Source organism: Salmo salar, chromosome ssa15, assembly GCF_905237065.1.
Source record: "Salmo salar chromosome ssa15, Ssal_v3.1, whole genome shotgun sequence".
Taxonomy (NCBI): Eukaryota; Metazoa; Chordata; class Actinopteri; order Salmoniformes; family Salmonidae; genus Salmo; species Salmo salar.
The window spans coordinates 2,810,521-2,830,332 of NC_059456.1; the positions used below are offsets into that span (position 1 = coordinate 2,810,521).

Below are 19,812 nucleotides of genomic sequence, written 5' to 3' on the forward strand. Positions count from 1 at the left end.
AAAAAAAATTCTAAATTAGCAAACATTTATAAAATCCTGTTTTTGCTTTGTCATTAAGGGGGATTTGTGTGTAGATTGATGAAGAAATGTTTTTATTTAATACATTTTAGAATAAGGCCCAACAAATGTGGAAAAAGTCAAGGGGTCTGAATACTTTCCGAAGGCACTGTATATGTGTGTGTGTGTGCGCGCGTGTGTGTGTGTGTGTGTGTGTGTGTGTGTGTGTGTGTGTGTGTGTGTGTGTGTGTGTGTGTGTGTGTGTGTGTGTGTGTGTGTGTGTGTGTGTGTGTGTCTTTCTATGAGTGTGTGTGTCTGTGTGTCAATATGAGTGTGTGTGTGTGTGTGTGTGTCTTTCTATGAGTGTGTGTGTCTGTGAGTGAGTGAGTGAGTGAGTGAGTGAGTGAGTGAGTGAGTGAGTGAGTGAGTGAGTGAGTGAGTGAGTGAGTGAGTGAGTGAGTGAGTGAGTGAGTGAGTGAGTGAGTGAGTGTGTGTGTGTCTGCGTGTCTGCCTATGTGTGTGTGTGTGTGTGTGTCTGATTGTGTGTCTGCCTATGTGTGCGTGTCTTTCTGTGTGTGTGTGTGTGTGTGTGTGTGTGTGTGTGTGTGTGTGTGTGTGTGTGTGTGTCTATGACTGTGTGTCTGTGAGTGAGTGTGTGTCTGAGTGTGTGTGTGTGCCTATGTGTGTGTCTATGACTGTGTGTCTGTGAGTGAGTGTGTGTCTGAGTGTGTGTGTGCCTATGTGTGCGTGTATTTCTGTGTGTGTGTGTGTGTGTCTGTCTACGTCTGTGTGTGTGTCTGTGTCTACGTCTGTGTGTGTGTCTGTGTCTACGTCTGTGTGTGTGTCTGTCTGTGTCTACGTCTGTGTGTGTGTGTCTGTCTGTGTCTACGTGTGTGTCTGCGTCTGTCTGTGTCTACGTCTGTGTGTGTGTGTCTGCGTCTGTCTGTGTCTACGTCTGTGTCTACGTCTGTGTCTGTGTCTACGTCTGTGTGTGTGTGTCTGCGTCTGTCTGTGTCTACGTCTGTGTCTGTGTCTACGTCTGTGTCTACGTCTGTGTCTGTGTGTCTGCGTCTGTCTGTGTCTGCGTCTGTCTGTGTCTGCGTCTGTCTGTGTCTGCGTCTGTCTGTGTCTGCGTCTGCGTCTGTCTGTGTCTGTGTCTGCGTCTGCGTCTGCCTGTCTGTCTGTCTGTGTCCAAGTCTGTGTGTGTGTCTGTCTGTGTCTACGTCTGTGTGTGTGTCTGTCTGTGTCTACGTCTGTGTGTGTGTGTCTGTCTGTGTCTACGTCTGTGTGTGTGTGTCTGTCTGTCTACGTCTGTGTGTGTGTGTCTGTGTCTACGTGTGTGCGTCTGTCTGTGTCTGCGTCTGTCTGTGTCTACGTCTGTCTGTGTCTACGTCTGTGTGTGTGTGTGTGTGTCTGTCTGTGTCTACGTGTGTCTATCTGTGTCTACGTCTGTGTGTGTCTGTCTGTGTCTGTCTGTGTCTACGTGTGTCTACGTCTGTCTGTCTGTCTGTCTGTCTGTCTGTCTGTCTGTCTGTCTGTCTGTCTGTCTGTCTGTCTGTCTGCGTGCCAGGGTGTCTGAATCATTTTGACCCTTATCTTTTTGAGAGAAAAAAAGTTAAACAAAACTTGTTAAGCAAAATTATCTGAACAACTGCATTAGCATAAAATTATATAATTTCAAAAATAATTGGAGCATACACTATACTGAAGCTCGGTATTGGTATTATTAATTTCATACAGTCATATTTATCAAGGGTGTCAATCATTTTGGACCACCAACTGTATATAAATGCTTACTCACCATGACCAGGAAACAGGTATCCACAGACAGCTTTAGCTGCATTTGAGTCTTCAACACAAATTTTGCTCCAACCGGCCCCATCCACGTTCCCTTCAACAATCCCTGTATAATCCGAGCCACTTGTCTGTAGCTTTACTTTTCTACATGTCACCTCCTGAGATATCAGTGTTACAAACTCCAACTGTCTGTCTTCGCAGGATAACCTGGCGTAGGGACCAATATTTTGGAAGTAAAATATCTGTGTCTGGATTTTGTCAACTAAGTCATAAAGGCCGTCTTGAATGTTGACAAGTTGGAAGTTAGGCTCACAGGATGAGGTTATCAATCCCCAGTCACCACCGTGGCAGGTTATGGTGCGGTCCTCAGAAGAAATGTGGTAGTAATCATCACATATCAAGTACAGAGAGTCGCCTTCTTCTAAATTCCCTATGCTACCTGAAGGTGAATATAATTTACCATGAGGAACCTGGGGAGGGGCAAGGCAGGGGATTGGTTTGCAGAGTAGTATTCCACCTCTAGTGGGTGGAAACCACTCTCCTGATTCTACCTGGCATGTGAAGCTGGACACCCCAAAAAGATCGTACCCTGAGTCACAGCTGTAGACGATTGTAATGGAGTTTGAGTGACGCAAGGATTGGTGATGCCCGTTGTTGATCTCCGGTGGGGTCCTGCAGCACAACGAAGGGGTGGGTTGTAAAGTACCGTAGTGACATGTGCTTTCGAAAAGGAAGCCAAGACAGATAACAGAGATAGTTCTGCCATGAGGAACATGATCGCCCCAATGGATGCAGCCTCTGGGGACACAGGGCCTATCCAAGGGTAGTAATAGGTCTGTTGGTGTGCATTGAATTTCAGAGCTAGAGGTCAGCTGGTAGCCCTCCAGGCACTCAATCACCGCCACCGGTCCATCCGCTGTCATTTTCTCCTCAACGATAGTGCTTCCACTTGGGGCAATGAAGCCTAGGCATATGCTTAGAGTTTCTATTGCTGGGAAGACAGCCTTCTGACTTTCCATCTCTTCTATTACCGATGACACAAAGACCCTGAATGCAGATTTGGGTTTTAAGTCGCGGATTTCCGCCCTAGCATCGCTGGTGTTGAAGAGCGCCACCAGGTCACCGTTGTCTTCTTCCACAAGCACCACGTAAGTGTACCTCTCGCTGTTGGTGTCGGATCCCATAGGGGGTGCCGCCCAGTTTATCATCACGCTGTTGTGGGTGACGTGCAGCACTTTCAGAGACACTGGCGGATTGGGTTTCGTTCTCTGTGCTGCCTCCCATAAAACCAGCACTGGAACTTCACATTTCGTCAGGTAAAGCTGAAAGGTGTAAAGGACTCCAGAAAGGAGGCCAGTGATTTCCAATGAGGGCATGTTACCCCAAGTTAAAGTGTCGCTGTGGAAAAGCTGGTCTGACACTTTTAAATGATAGCGGAACATTGACTCTGCCACACTTCCTACTCTCCCCAGAGCCATGTCTTCGACTACAATGGCCGTCTCATTAGCACGTGTCACGCTGAAGGGTGGAAGGGATGAGTTAAAAGCCTTGAGGGAGGTGCTAATCTCAACAGCTGAGCTGAAGTAGGATGAGTCAGTCAGGGTGTTGTTTGCAAAGGCAAAGCTGATGTGCTGGTAAAGCGAGCGGTTGCTGCTCCAGTTGTCAAATATAACAGTAAGTGAGTCTCTTCCAATCAGGTTTAGAAGAGGGTCTCGATAGTGCAGAGAAACAACAAGGTTTCCTTCTAAAGTAAAGAAGCAGGCGTCCTGGGGGGCGAAGTTACGAAATAGAACGCTATCCTCGATCCCATCTGAGGCAAAGTTGTCAATGTGTTTCACTCCGCTGCTGTCATCCAGAATGTAAAGGTCTCTTCCTGGCCCCCCGCACAGCAGGTCTGACCCGTGTTCCGGCACCAGACTGTCATTTCCGAATTTCCCAATCAGCTGGTTATCCTCGTTGTCGCCAATCAGCAGGTCGTTGAACTCTGTCCCAATCACCCTCTCCACACCAGTGAAGGTGTCATTCTCTGCATCTGCTCCCCACCCCCTGCCTGAGTGTAGGTCCACCGTGACCCCGCTGCCTGTCCGCACGTCTCCACTGAAGAACACTGTATCGATCCCAGGACCCCCGTCAATCCTGTCGGCCCCACCTCCCCCGTAGATGAAGTCGTCTCCCTCGCCACCCTGGATTTCATCCTCCCCTTCTCCCCCCTCTAGGACGTCATTCCCGCCATCTCCGATGATGATGTCATTTCCTCCAAAGCCCTCGATCATCTCACTTCCCTGGTTGCCATGGATATAGTCCTTCATGTTGCCCCCGGCAATAAGTAAACTGCCGTTGCTCCCTGTGATGTAGTTACTGAAGGCAGTGGCGCCATGTATTCTAGAAACATTGCTGAATTCACTTCCTGATGAGGCACAGCTGATGTTGCAGCTCTTGGAGGAGGATGCCATGTCAATGCTGAGGACGGACTTGTAGGGGTAAGAATCACCATTGATTTTGAACAGAAATCCATCCAAGGAACGAACCAGGAGGTGCTGAAACTTCGCCCCCTTCAAGTACTTCAGCAAGCGGACACGGACCGAGTCGTTCCTAGAGCGGGAGAACATGATAATGTGGGGTCCCTCCAGGAGAACTTCGACGTCTTCATAGAGGACCTGGAGGAAGAGGTTGTCCATTTTCATGTCTTCTGCCTCGTTGTCAATTTCGTTCTCATAGCCGTATGCATGGCCAATGACATAGGTGTCTGACCCATTGCCTCCCCGCAGGTACTGGTACTTGTAAATGTTTCCAATGCCAGGGTCAATGAAGTTGTCCAACGAGTTTCCAATCACAGTGTATGAACACTTGCTAGATTTGGCTTGGAACCTTTCCACTTTCCTCCAGGGCTCTTTGCTCAAGTCAAAGAATTGTTTCTGGTCTATACAATCCTCCTTGCTGAGGTTAATTTCCATGGGACTCATGATGTCCTGGTCGGACTCATTGAGCGGCAAGGTGGCGATGATGCCATCAGAAGTCTGCACAACCAGGTGTTGGAAGTTCTTACCCTGGAACCAGTTCCACAGGACGACTTCAATGTTAACAAATGCCACCTTCAAAACAAGGTGTGGCAATCGAAGCTCTGTTTTGATTTCCCCCCAGGCATACTGGATAAACAAAACGTCGCTAGTTTTGTCTTCTGCGAAATTGTTGATCTGAGCTCCTCCACAGCCAGACTTAATGACGTATTTATCACTGCCACCTCCTCCCTGCAGGTGGTCCCTGCCCCCGCTGCAGCTGAGGAAATTGCCCAGCACATTCCCGACAATGATGTCATCATAGGGGGAGTCGAAGACAGTCACCACAGTGTGGAAGTGTTGGTCAGTTTTGTTGAGGTTGACGGTGCTGCCGTGTTGCTCCGTGCTGAGGTCGACCATCAGCGGCGTCTTTACCAGCCCACTGTCTTCACTTTTTGAGATGTAAAAAGTCACATGATCAGAAGACAGAAACGCGAAGTGTTGATATTGTCTGCCAATGTTCCACTTTTGCAAATGGAAGCACGTTGACTTCGGCTCTTTTTCGTCTGTCACCCGAACACCATCATCCAGCAGTTCTGCACGAATCCTCTGGAAGGGCACGTGAAACACCACCAAGTCTATTTTCTGGTCTGTGGCGTAGTTGTTTACGATATCACAGCCTTCTGCTGGGAAGATCTCATAGGTGTCGGCTCCCTCTCCTCCTTCAAGTACGTCTGCTCCCGGACCACCATTGAGAACGTTGTCTCTCTTGTTGCCCAAAATGCTGTCACTAAAATTGCTGCCCAAAACCCTGATTACGCTTTGGTAATCCCCCTCCAGTCTGAGAGATACCGGACTTTGGGATTTGGTGTTGTCCAGGGTTTCCGGGACACAGTTAGTATGGAACTTGTGCCCCATAAGTCCTCTGTCTGCTATTTTAAAGATGACGCCATCAGCAGACTGAAATGTCATGTGCTGATAGTAGTCAACGTTGCTGTGGCTAAACCAGTTCCGAATGGTGATCTGGTGCTTCTTCTGTTGTCCGTAAACGAGGAGAAGATCGTTTTGTTTCCGGATACAATCAATGCGGCTGAAAGGTGCTTTTATCAACAGGTGATCCTTAAACAAATCGTGGGAGAAATTGTCAATCTCGGAAATGCTTCCGTCTGTGGGAAAGACGTAAAGGTCCTTCCCTTTTCCGCCAGAGAGCACCGAAGCCTGAGACCCGAGAAAGAAAATGTCATCCCCCCCATGACCGTGGATGGTGTAGCGGTAGTTCCGGATCACGTAGTCCAAATCCAGGCCTCCATAAGCGCAGGGGTCTGAGGGAGCTGGTGGAGGCTGCTCTGCTGCGGGTTGATGGAGGGCAAAGAATGAGTTGTCCTTGTCATTCCCATAATAGGTGCCAAACAGGGAGGAGCGGAGCAGGAGTTCTCCACAGATGACCTGTTGGGAGTGAACTGGGATGACCCACCACAGGTTTGCAGTCTTCTGGGTGTACAGGAACTGGCGAGACTCCCCCACCCCAAGAATGATGCTCTGAATGGCAGGGTTGTGGAATGTTTTCACAATGGTTTTGACCCCGCCTCGCCCGTCATCAATGCCTCCAATCTGAATGGTGACATTGCCGTGGTTTGACAGCCGGACCGTTATCAAACCCCCATACTGTGAGAGCGCCCCTTCCGTCAGGTCGATGGTGCTTACGTTACCGTCATTGGCCACTATTCTGTAATAGGCACTGGCAGAAGACAAATTTCGCAGAAGCTCTTGGTTTTTCCTGTATTCTTCATCCACCTCTTTCATCTGTCTCAGCAGCCCTCCGGTCCCAAAATCCAAAGCACCTTCCCCTAACCCTTTTAAAACAGCAGTCAGTTTCTGTATGTCATTAGCCCCCTTGGGCAGTCGGTCCAGCTCACTCACAACATCGCAGTAAAAATCACTGATAGACATCCTAACTATGGTCAGGCCAATGATTATGGGCTCCAGAATAAGTGCGGCCGGAGGGAAGGCCACTTCAGCGATGGACAGCACAGTGGTTGACACGTCCAAGACTAAGTTTGAAACTTTTAAGCCATAATATTTATTCTGTTCTGGGTCAGAGTTGTTGCTTGTCTGAATAGCTACAGAATCTTCAGCTATGAAATAGAATTGGAAACCCAAGCCAACGAAGGGAATGTCCTTCAGAAACTGTCCAGCGGCACTCTCCTGAACTCTTTCCAGTGAGCCGCTTACTCTCTCCAATGTCTTCTCCAGACCCAATCTCTCTGCCCCTTTACGGATGGTGCTTTTTAATATGTTCTGGGACATTTTGGAGATCTGTTGATTCACGCCAGTCAGCCCCCCGAGCCCGTGTAGAGACTGGGTGAGAGTAAAGGCCCCTCTGGCTGTATCATTCTCTGCAAAAAACTTCCCCGCCCCAATAAAGCCAGCCACAATGCCATACACCGCCATGCCTCTGTTGATCTTGTCCAGGGCACCCCCACCTGCCGCTTTCACCCGACTGCCCTGATGCATGGCATTCTCTTCGATCTGCCGGGTGTAGAAGGTTTTGGACTCATCTAGAGGGAAGGAGACCAGGTGGGTGTCCTCTGGGTTCCTCCTGCTTGCCACTTCCACCTCCACTTGACCGTCTTTAATGCGCAGTGACTTGTCCTTCACCACATACTCTTCTGAATTGCACACATTTCTGCGTCGTCGCCTCTTCTTAAAACAACCATGTAAGTTATTATCAAGCTGCTCCCCAAAGCTGTTTTGGTCATTAAACCGATTTATGTTTGTTTCCATGTCGACGTCCATTTGGTTATTATTAATATTAGTAATTTTTCGCAAGGGGCTGCGAAGCACATTTCCATTTTCATAAGTGAACAAAACTCTTCTTTCATCTTTTATGGTCATTTCATTACTCATTCGCCCCTGGTTGAGATCAGGAAAAGATGTCAGACCATGTTGCTCATAATTTTGAAAGAATAGTTGTTCAGGAAAATTAGAAAATCTGGGTTGGTAAACATTAAGTGTGTTGGTTGTTGACACGAAGGTGTCATACGCCACAATCTCACGGAGCTGGAACCCCAGATTATTATTATTCACCTCCTTCATGAATTGAGTCATGTAATTCCCTGCGGCATCCGTTCCAGCATTACACACAATGAATCGCATTTCAACTTGGGGTTGTCTCATATTGCGGACCAATAACTTCACCACATTAGCCAGTTGATGGTGATCCATGTTGTTGATGTTGTAGTCCACACCATAATATTTCAGTCCATCGTTTGTTGACTCTACAAGTTTTCTGTTACCATGAGAAATCAAGGTAATCTTGACTCTATTAGCATTCTGAATAAGTTCATCGCTCATCCAATTTGGCCTGCTAAGCTCTTGAAATGTAGGTTGACCGTTTTGGTCTATGTTTAATTTTAAAACCAACACCTTAGTTTCTTTCCCTTTGAAGTAAGAAGTTTCGTAATTGATGTAAGCTTGGTCAGTGGTGAAGACATCGGGTGGCCCAAGCACTAAGTGAATTTCCGCTTCATTTGGCCGATTATTGTTAACCTGTTGCCACTCCGGTGTGGAGTAAGGCCACATGGAGCCGCACCCCGGGACAGAGGCTGAGAGGACGACAATGAAAATGGAAAGTCCAGTGGGCCTCATGGTGGCTATGTGACATTCACAAAAACTGCTTTCTCCTGAGAAAAGAAAAACACAGTAAGGAAAGATATTAAGGATTAAAGAAATTATGAATAGATTAATGATATTGAGGATAGAGTAATGATATTGAGGATAGAGTAATGATATTGAGGATAGATTAATGATATTGAGGATAGAGTAATGATATTAAGGATGAATGATATTGAGGATTGATGATATTAAGGATATAATAATGATATTAAGGATAGATTAATGATATTAAGGATAGGTTAAGGATATTGAGGATTAATGATATTAAGGATACATTAATGATATTAAGGATTAATTATATTGAGGATACATTAATGATATTAAGGATTCATTATATTGAGGATATATTTGTGATATTAAGGATTTATGACATTAAGGATTAATGACATAAAGGATATATTAATGATATTAAGGATATTGTAATGTCTGCTTCCAACTCACGCTCTCAAACACATAGACCCCCTGAACGCAGCCCACTTTCCAGCCCACTTTCAAGATCAGACTCTCAAACACGTAGGTCCCCTGAACGCAGCTGACTCTCCAGATCCCAATCACATGAATTCTAATCACCTGTTCACACACCTGTATGTCATTTACACACACTATTTACTTCAGTTCTTTGCACCCCATCTTTGTGAGGTATTGTTTGTTTTGATACACTTTTCTATTCGAAGCGCTGTTTTTCCCATATTAGTCCTCCTGTGTATCATAGTTTTGGCCATCCTCACTAACAATGCCTTTTTGCCTATTCCCTGCCTGTACTTTTGCCTATCGGATTCCCTGTCATCAACCTCTTGCCCGATCTCCCGGACTACGTTACTAGTCTTTTCCCTGCCTGTACTTCAACAATTGGATAAAGGATAGATTAATTATATTTATTTTGCCTTTATTTTATCAGTGAGTCATACTGAAACCAGGATCTCTTTTACAGATGAGCCCTGAATTACATAAATTACAGAAAATACACAATGCAAGCAGAAAGAAAACCATGGTCATAAAACACATTCATCAGTAATAAGGTACTCCATCAGCCTTCTGAACATTTAGAAGATCGTTCCACAAATAAGGTGCAAGAAAGTTAAATCAGCTTTTAGTTAACTCAGTAGAGACCAAAGGAATTCCCTTTGGCTTTGAAGCCAGCAGCTGCCATATTGGTTCTCCTTATAAAGAGCAGTCCTCCATAGGATGTCACAGACAAAATTACATGTATTTAAGTCTTTCTTTGTTGTGGTGGGGACAGTAACATTAGTACTCTCTAAAAAGTATACTTTAAAGAATGTTATATTATAATAGTTTTTTTTAAATGTGCATGTTTAAAAGTATGCAATAAACCCTCTTGCCGCTCCGATCCCGTTAGCGGGATCAACAGCCAGTGAAAAAAATCAGAGCGCCATATTCAAAACCAAATCTAATAATTTCTATTTCTCAAACATAGGACTATTTTACACCATTTTATAGATGCACTTCTCCTGAATCGAACCACGTTGTCCGATTTCAAAAAGGCTTTACAGCGAAAGCAAAACATTAGATTATGTTAGGAGATTATGTACATCGACAAAAGCAACCACACAGCCATTTTCCAAGCAACTAGCATGCATCACAAATACCCAAAACACAGCTAAATGCAGCACTAACCTTTGACGATCTTCATCAGATGACACTCCTAGGACATCATGTTACACAATACATGCATTTTTTGTTCGATAAAGTTCATATTTATATATAAAAACAGCATTTTACATCGGCGCGTGACGTTCAGAAAATATTGTCCATCAAATACTGCCGGTGAACCCGCGCCACAATTTACAAAAATACTTGTCATAAACATTGATACAAAATGAAACTGTCATTCAAAGAATTATAGATGAACATCTCCTTTATGCAAACGTTATGAAAGATTTCAAAAAAGCTTCACGAGGAAAGCACTCTTTGCAATAATATGAGTACTGAGCTCAGAAAAATACTCTAGGCTATACAGATAGCCGCCATCTTGGAGTCATCTAAAATCATACATTGCATTAGAAATATTCCCTTACCTTTGATGACCTTCATCAGAAGGCACTTCCAGGAATCCCAGGTCCACAACAAATGTTGTTTTGTTCGATAAACTCCATAATTTATGTCCAAATAGCTCCTTGTTGTTCGCGCGTTCAGTTCAGCTACTCAAAATGTAGGAGGTGTCACCAGCTGTATCACCAACTTCCCAGCCTTCTCATTCGGTCTGTGTTTACCAGAAAAGCCTCAAACAACTTTCTAAAGACTGTTGACATCTAGTGGAAGCCTTAGGAAGTGCTAAATGAGTAACCAGTCACTGTGTGTTTCATAGGCAAAGGCTTAGAAAAGATGCCACGCATCAGATTTTCACTTCCTGCTAGGATTTTCCTCAGGTTTCTGCCTGCCATATGAGTTCTGTTATACTCACAGACATCATTCAAACTGTTTTAGAAACTTCAGAGTGTTTTCTATCAAAATCTACTAAGACTATGCATATCCTAGCTTCTGAGTTTGAGTAGGAGGCAGTTTAATATGGGCAAATATTTATTTCGAAAGTGACAATACTGCCCCCTATCCAGAAGGGGCTGTAAGAGATAGATTAATGATATTGAGGATATATTAATGATATTAAGGATTCATGATATTAAAGATAGATTCATTTATATTAGAATTATAGTAATTCCACCTGATTTTAAAACATTTTAACAACAGCAAAAGGCTTTCCAGCCTACTTCCCCAGCCTTGGAAGCCTAATAAATTACCTTTTGTAAAATGTCCACTGTTGGTCTACAAAAAAAGTGTCTAACGGGGTCATAGATGTGATTGTTCAATTTGACTTTTTTATTACAGTCTTACACCATTTGTACGAAACTGAAGTTTTACATGCCCACAGCAATAACATACATGAGCACAACAGTAACATTTTCACATTGCTTTCACACAAAATGCAAATGATAAGCACCTTTTTGTTAGCATAACTCTCTACATAAGACCCACAAATCAATTGAGTAAGTGTTGCCAATCAAAACAGAATAATTTCCTCACATCATATACAGTACTTCTTCGGGATAGGGGGCAGTATTTTGACGTCCAGATGAAAAGTGTGCCCAAAGTAAACTCCCTGTTTCTCAGGCCCAGAAGCTAGGATATGCGTATGCATGGTAGTATTGGATAGAAAACACTCTAACCTTTCTGAAACTGTTAAAATAATGTATGTGAGTATAACAGAACTGATTTGGTAGGCGAAACCCCGAGCACAATCCATCCAGGGGAAAATCTTTTTGAGGTCATTGTGTTTTCAAATGCTTTTCTATGGGAACCTGATGTATTAGGGCCCAGATTGCAGTTCCTATGGCTTCCACTAGATGTCAGTCTTTAGAAATTGTTCGATGTTTTTCTTTTGAGAAATGAAGAAGTAGTCCTATTCTTTCTAGGCGTCACTCAGATGGACTCAAGCCTTTTGGTGCGTGTGAACATGAGCGCGCTCCTCGTTGTTTTTCTTCGGTATTGGAAACAGTTTACTCCGTCTTAAATTGTATCGATTATTTACATTTTAGGGTACCTGAAGTTGGATTAGAAATGTTGTTTGAAATGTTTGGAAAAGTTTACAGGTAACTTATTAGATACTTTGTAGTCATGTTGGGCGAGTTGGAACCTGTGTATTTCTGAATCAAACACGCCAAATAAATTGACATTTTGGGGATATAAAGAAGGAACTTATCGAACAAAACGACCATTATCCTGTTAGGGCTAGGGGGCAGTATTGACACGGCTGGATAAAAAACGTACCCGATTTAATCTGGTTACTACTCCTGCCCAGTAACTAGAATATGCATATAATTATTGGCTTTGGATAGAAAACACCCTAAAGTTTCTAAAACTGTTTGAATGGTGTCTGTGAGTATAACAGAACTCATATGGCAGGCCAAAACCTGAGAAGATTCCATGCAGGAAGTGGCCTGTCTGACAATTTCTTCCCCTTCTTGATTATCTCTATCCATTACAAAGGATCTCTGCTGTTACGTGACACTTCCTACGGCTCCCATGGGCTCTCAGAAGGCGGCAAAAAGCTGAATCGTGGCTTTGCAGGCTCTGGCTGAAAAAAAGTAGCGCATTTGGGTAGTGGCTGGTTACAGTACTGTGAGACTCAGGCGCGTACCCGCGTCGACCGAATGCTTTGTTTTCTTTCCTCTGTTTACCTAAACGCAGATTCCCGGTCGGAATATTATCGCTTTTTTACGAGAAAAATGGCATAAAAATGGATTTTAAACAGCGGTTGACATGCTTCGAAGTACGGTAATGGAAGATTTAGAATTTTTTTGTCACGAATTGCGCCATGCTCGTGACCCTTATTTACACTTCAGATAGTGTCTTGAATGCACGAACAAAACGCCGCTATTTGGATATAACGATGGATTATTTTGGACCAAACCAACATTTGTTATTGAAGTAGCAGTCCTGGGAGTGCATTCTGACGAAGAACATCAAAGGTAATCAAACTTTTGTAATAGTAAATCGGAGTTTGGTCAGGGCTAAACTTGGTGGGTGTCTAAATGGCTAGCCGTGATGGCTGGGCTATCTACTCAGAATATTGCAAAATGTGCTTTCACCGAAAAGCTATTTTAAAATCGGACACCTCGATTGCACAAAGGAGTTCTGTATCTATAATTCTTAAAATAATTGTTATGTTTTTTGTGAACGTTTATCGTGAGGAATTTAGTAAATTCACCGGAGGTTTGCGGGGGGGTATGCTAGTTCTGAACGTCACATGCTAGTGTAAAAAGCTGGTTTTTGATATAAATATGAACTTGATTGAACAAAACATGCATGTATTGTATAACATAATGTCCTAGGTGTGTCATCTGATGAAGATCATCAAAGGTTAGTGCTGCATTTAGCTGTCTTCTGTGTTTTTGTGACATTATATGCTAGCTTGAAAAATGGGTGTCTGATTATTTCTGGCTGGGTACTCTGCTGACATAATCTAATGTTTTGCTTTCGTTGTAAAGCCTTTTTGAAATCGGACAGTGTGGTTAGATTAATGAGAGTCTTGTCTTTAAAATGGTGTAAAATAGTCATATGTTTGAGAAATTGAAGTAATAGCATTTCTAAGGCATTTGAAAATCGCGCCACGGGATTACACTGGCTGTTGCGTAGGTGGGACGATTTCGTCCCACCTAGCCCAGAGAGGTTATGTCACTGAGACATTTGGGATTGCAAAAAGATGAAGATCTTCAAAGGTAAGGCATTTATTATATCGCTATTTCTGACTTTTGTGTCGCACCTGCCTGGTTGAAAAATGGTTTTCATGTTTTTGTATGCAGGGCGCTGTCCTCAGATAATCGCATGGTGTGCTTTCGCCGTAAAGCCTTTTTGAAATCTGACAGCGGCTGGATTAACAAGAAGTGAAGCTTTATTTTGATGTATTACACTTGTATTTATATGAATATTAAATATTTATATTTCTGTAGTTTGAATTTGGCGCTCTGCAATTTCACCGGTTGTCAAATCTATCCCATTAACGGGATTCGAGTGTTAAGGGATCCCTACGAGGTTGTTTAAAAAGTATTTATACCCGTTTACAAGAAATGTTTGCACATTTATTTAAAAAATAAAAATAAAAATATATCTAATTTTCATACGTTTTCACACCCTTGACTCAATACATGAATCACCTTTTGCAGCAATTACAGCTGTCCTTCTGAAAAGTGAAAAGGTGAATTTGTCTCCAAGTGTCCATTGGAAAGCAGCCTGAACCAGGTTAACCTCTAGGATTTTGCCTGTGCTAAGCTATTGTCATGACGTTGGCCTGTGGGTAAGGTTTATGACCCCCCCATAAATACCTTTCTCCCTTCCCTCTGACTCTACTGAAGGACTCTTGAATAGCCTTTGTTAAACATAGAGAGTCTGGGAACATCAAACAAGTGGGGAGAAAGGAACCATATTTCGGTAATATAACCAGTTGAAAATATGCGATGGTACTTAATGAATATGATGTCAGTTCGGTTGTCATCTGAGACATTATGACTGATGACAGGACGACATAAACTGTATCTGGGAAAGTCTACACATTATAGTTATCAGATTCACATGGAATTGTTGTGCAATTTAAATGCAATTTAAATGAAACTATTTGTGAAAAGATTAAATGTCATTTTAGCTCCCAAATGAGAGAATTGGGTTTTCATAAGGTTAGAGCCCTGCTCAGTCAGTGGCCCGCCCCTCTGAAGAGACATGGGTTATAAACTATGAAACACACCCTTCTCTCCCTCCACTATATAAGCCCTTGACGAAAATGTAACCTTCTGTTCCGAGGACGATAGGACGACGGTCCATACGTTAACCTCTTACATCTAGACGTTCCGCTAGCGGAACACCTGCTCCAATATCCAATGATAGGCGTGGCGCGAATTACAAATTCCTCAAAAATACAAAAACTTCAATTTTTCAAACATATGACTATTTCACAGCATTTTAAAGACAAGACTCTCCTTTATCTAACCACACTGTCCGATTTCAAAAAGGCTTTACAGCGAAAGCAAAACATTAGATTATGTCAGCAGAGTACCAAGCCAGAAATAATCAGACACCCATTTTTCAAGCTAGCATATAATGTCACAAAAACACAGAAGACAGCTAAATGCAGCACTAACCTTTGATGATCTTCATCAGATGACACACCTAGGACATTATGTTATACAATACATGCATGTTTTGTTCAATCAAGTTCATATTTATATCAAAAAACAGCTTTTTACATTAGCATGTGACGTTCAGAACTAGCATACCCCCCGCAAACTTCCGGGGAATTTGCTAACAATTTACTAAATTACTCACGATAAACGTTCACAAAAAGCATAACAATTATTTTAAGAATTATAGATACAGAACTCCTCTATGCACTCGATATGTCCGATTTTAAAATAGCTTTTTGGTGAAAGCACATTTTGCAATATTCTAAGTACATAGCCCAGGCATCACGGGCTAGCTATTTAGACACCCACCAAGTTTAGCACTCACCAAACTCAGATTTACTATTATAAAAGTTTGATTACCTTTTGTTGTCTTCGTCAGAATGCACTCCCAGGACTGCTACTTCAATAACAAATGTTGGTTTGGTCCAAAATAATCCATCGTTATATCCGAATAGCGGCGTTTTGTTCGTGCGTCCCAGACACTATCCGAATGGTAAAGAAGGGTCGTGCGCATGGCGCAATTCGTGACAAAAAAATCTAAATATTCCATTACCGTACTTTCGAAGCATGTCAACCGCTGTTTAAAATCCATTTTTAAGCCATTTTTCTCGTAAAAAAAGCGATAATATTCCGACCGGGAATGTCCATTTAGCTAAACAGAGGAAAGAAAACAAAGCTTTCGGTCGACGCGGGCACGAGCCTGAGTCTCACAGTACTGTAACCAGCCACTACCCAAACGCGCTACTTTGTTTCAGCCAGAGCCTGCAAAGCCACGATTCAGCGTTTTGCCGCCTTCTGAGAACCTATGGCAGCCGTAGGAAGTGTCACGGGACAGCTAAGATCCTCACTCTTCAATAAACAGAGACAAGAAGAACGACTCCTTGTCAGACAGGCCACTTCCTGCATGAAATCTTCTCAGGTTTTTGCCTGCCATATGAGTTCTGTTATACTCACAGACACCATTCAAACAGTTTTAGAAACATTAGGGTGTTTTCTATCCAAAGCCAATAATTATATGCATATTCTAGTTACTGGGCAGGAGTAGTAACCAGATTAAATCGGGTACGGTTTTTATCCAGCCGTGAAAATACTGCCCCCTAGCCATAACAGGTTTAAAAGGACTAACATGTCAACTACAGAACTAAGCCAACCTCGGCGTGAGCTTTGGTTGTGAATGGTATGAACTTTGAACTCTTATTCACTAAAGAAGTGAGACATCCTAGCCGTTCAGTTCGCAACAGCAGCTGTAAACGTGGGCTAGGAAAGGACGGACGACGTATCCAGTCTAACACACAACGAAGATACTACAACGTATCCAATTTACCACCAGAGACATTCTTCCGAAGACAGGAAGATCTCTGTTGGCCAACACGGCCAGCATCTACGATCAACCTACCGAAGCGCAGCTCAGAGTAAATATTTATTGCATTTTCCTTTTCCAAATGGGCGGTAATTTAGAATGCATAAGATACTGTATTTACGATAGCACAGCTTCTCCCTTTGTTCCTCAGTCTTCCCGCTCTTTCATTTAAGCCCAACCCCCTCTCTTTGTGTAACCAGCCGTCATATAGTACCGTCCCCCAGGGAAGTTTTATGAATGACATAATTTGCATTCTGTGTATATGTAATTCTGTGTGATTAGTTAGGTATTTAGTAAATAAATAATTAAACCCAATTTGTATTGCTGATTCAACTTGTTAGCCAGGGTTCGTGAAGATAACCAAGAATTTACAACTTTCAGAAGAGACTGAAATAAGGTGATGATTAATATTGACTGCTATTGATGTAAAATATTACTAGGTCTTTAAGAGTTTATTCGGAAGATAACAGCTCTATAAACATTCTTTCGGGGTGCCCTGACTTTCTAGTTAATTACATTTTACATTTACATTTTAGTCATTTAGCAGACGCTCTTATCCAGAGCGACTTACAGTAGTGAATGCATACATTTCATACATTTTTTTCCCCGTACTGGTCCCCCAGTAATAGGTAAGGTAAAATTAATTACAGAGAAAGGATTTTATAGAATAGCATGTCATATCACTTAATCCGGCATAGCCAAAGACACAACATTTAATTCCGGGTTTTTTTTATCCTAAAAAAACTCCCTAGTCCTTGCCAATGACAAGCATATACATAACATGATGCAGCCACCACCATGCTTGAAAATATGAAGTGGTACTCAGTTATGTGTTGGATTTGCCATAAAGCTTTGTATTTAGGACATAAAGTGAATTTCTTTGCCACATTTTTTGTAGTTTTAATTTAGTGCCTAATTGCAAACAGGATGCATGTTTGGAATATTATTCTGTACAGGCTTCCTTCTTTTCACTCCGCCATTTAGGTTAGTATTGTGGAATAACTACAATGTTGTTGATCCATCCTCGGTTTTCTCCTATCACAGCCATTAAACGCTGTAACTGTTTTAAAGTCACCATTGGCCTCATGGTGTAATCCCTGAGTTTCCTTCCTCTCCAGCAACTGAGTTAGGAAGGACGGCTGTATCTTTGTAGTGACTGGGTGTATTGCTACACCATCCAAAGTGTAATTGTTTTAAGTCGGTCATACCAAGAATCATTTAGCTATTTATTTGATTTTGAATTTTTTACTCTTTCGAATGGACACACAACCAATAAAATTAGATTGCATTTCTTGAGCCAAGAAACAAATACTGGTGCAGGGATTTAAGGGAATAAATGTTTTTCTTCTCAGAAAAATCAAACTGAAATAAAGCTACTCTTACCTTTATGAAGGCAAACAAGTTGATATGCGGTCTTGTATCGAAGGTTCTGCACTGTGTTCTCTCTCTCTCTCTCTGAGTGTGTCAGTTTGCAGGCGTTAATGATGAAGTGTTTCGAATCGCATTGGTTTATATAAGAAGTTTGCTGTTTGGCTGTGGGTTGGTCTAAAACCCCCTGGAGTCAAAACGGGGGTGGAAGATTGAAAATCACTGAAAAGAGAACGAGGGAAAGAAGTTGAGGGAGAAGATCTTTGACTTGCCAGGAGAACAAATTGGGCTTGCGAGAGAAGAGCCCCCCTTCTCTCTCTTCGCCTTTCCCTCTCTCTCTCTGTCTCTCCCTCTCTCTTTCACTCTCTCTCAGCCTCTGTCTATCAGCCAAATGTTTGTGGTGGTGCCTTCACTTAAAAAGTACAGTGCCCTCCATAATTATTGGGAAATCATTTACTTTTTTGACTCTATACTCCAAAAGTTTGTGTTTGAAATAAAACTATGACTGTGAGGTTAACGTGCACTCTGTTGGCTTTAACCTGAGGGTATTTTCATCCATATCAGGTGAACCGTTTCGAAATTACAGCGCCTTTTGTACGTAGTCCGTCCGTCTGTGTCCCCCCCCTCCAAATTTGTAGAGCTTGTGGCTCTAAAAATTTGTTGGATGCATTTGCTGTTGGTTTTGGTTGTGTTTCAGATTATTTAAATTAATGGTAATGGTAAATATTGTACACTACTGGTCAAAAGTTTTAGAACACCTACTCATTCAAGGGTTTTTCTTAATTTTTACTATTTTCTACATTATAGCATAATAATGATGACATCAAACTATGAAATAACACATATGGAATCATGTATTAACCAAAAAAGTGTTAAAAAAATGAAAATATATTTCATATTTAAGATTCTTCAAATAGCCACCCTTTGCCTCGATGACAGCTTTGCACACTCTTGGAATTCTCTCAACCAGCTTCATAAGGTAGTCAACTGGAATGCATTTCAATTAACAGGTGAGCCTTCCTAAAAGTTCATTTGTTGAATGTATTTCCTTCTTAATGCGTTTGAGCCAATCAGTTGTGTTGTGACAAGGTAGGGAGGTATACAGAAGATAGCCCTATTTGGTAAAAGACCAAGTCCTTATTATGGCAAGAACAGCTCAATAATAATCATGGTTACAAACATTCTTCACTGTCCCAATAATTGAACATGCCAGCTGCTTAGCTAGCTACCCATCCAACTCAGGCTAGAAAGCTGTGTTTAGCTAGCTAACTATAAAGGTCTGCTAACTTAGCTACAGCTAGGCCTATATTAATTGACAGTGTGTCTGTACAAGGTACTTGACATAATACATATGTAACAGTGTAGGTTCCGTCCCTCTCTTCGCCCCAACCCGGGCTCGAACCAGGGACCCTTGCACACATCAACAACTGACACCCACCGAAGCATCGTTACCCATCGCACCACAAAAGCTGCAGGGGAAACCCTACTTCAAGTCTCAGAGCGAGTGACGTCACTGATTGAAATGCTATTAGCGCGCACCACCGCTAACTAACTAGCCATTTCACATCGGTTACACATACATATATCAAATCGTTTGCTAACAGTTCACAAGCTGGTTAACTAGTGATTAGCTAAATGATTAGCTACTTACTACTAATCTTCTGCATAGATAACTATCTTAATTAACCACAGCGCTAACGTCTGCCAGTTAGCTAGCTAGCCCGGCTAGCCAGCATTTCCATGGTTCCTCCCACCCAACGGTTTCTCAATCAGACAGTTATCAGCAAAAAAATTAGTTCCAGGCTATCATAAACAGTCACCTTTGAAGGGAGAATCTTTCCAGTGTTTTTATTTTATTTTCATGACTCAGAAATGGGTTTTTAGCAAGGGAGTGGACAGCGATGTCGATGTTTCCAACTGACAATAACGG

General features: G+C 42.6%; 1 protein-coding gene across 1 annotated transcript in view; it reads right to left on the reverse strand.

The window, feature by feature from the left end:
• LOC106570873 (uncharacterized) overlaps positions 1-18,252 on the reverse strand; it is a 28,049-nt gene extending 9,797 nt beyond the window's left edge. Inside the window, exons 1-2 of the mRNA XM_045695354.1 lie at positions 17,898-18,252; positions 1,799-8,473 (exon numbers count right to left, since the gene is read on the reverse strand). Coding sequence (XP_045551310.1) covers positions 1,799-8,438 — 6,640 coding nt within the window. The 5' untranslated portion in view covers positions 8,439-8,473; positions 17,898-18,252. The remainder of the gene's footprint in view (positions 1-1,798; positions 8,474-17,897) is intronic.
• Between the last annotated feature and the right edge of the window lie 1,560 nt (positions 18,253-19,812).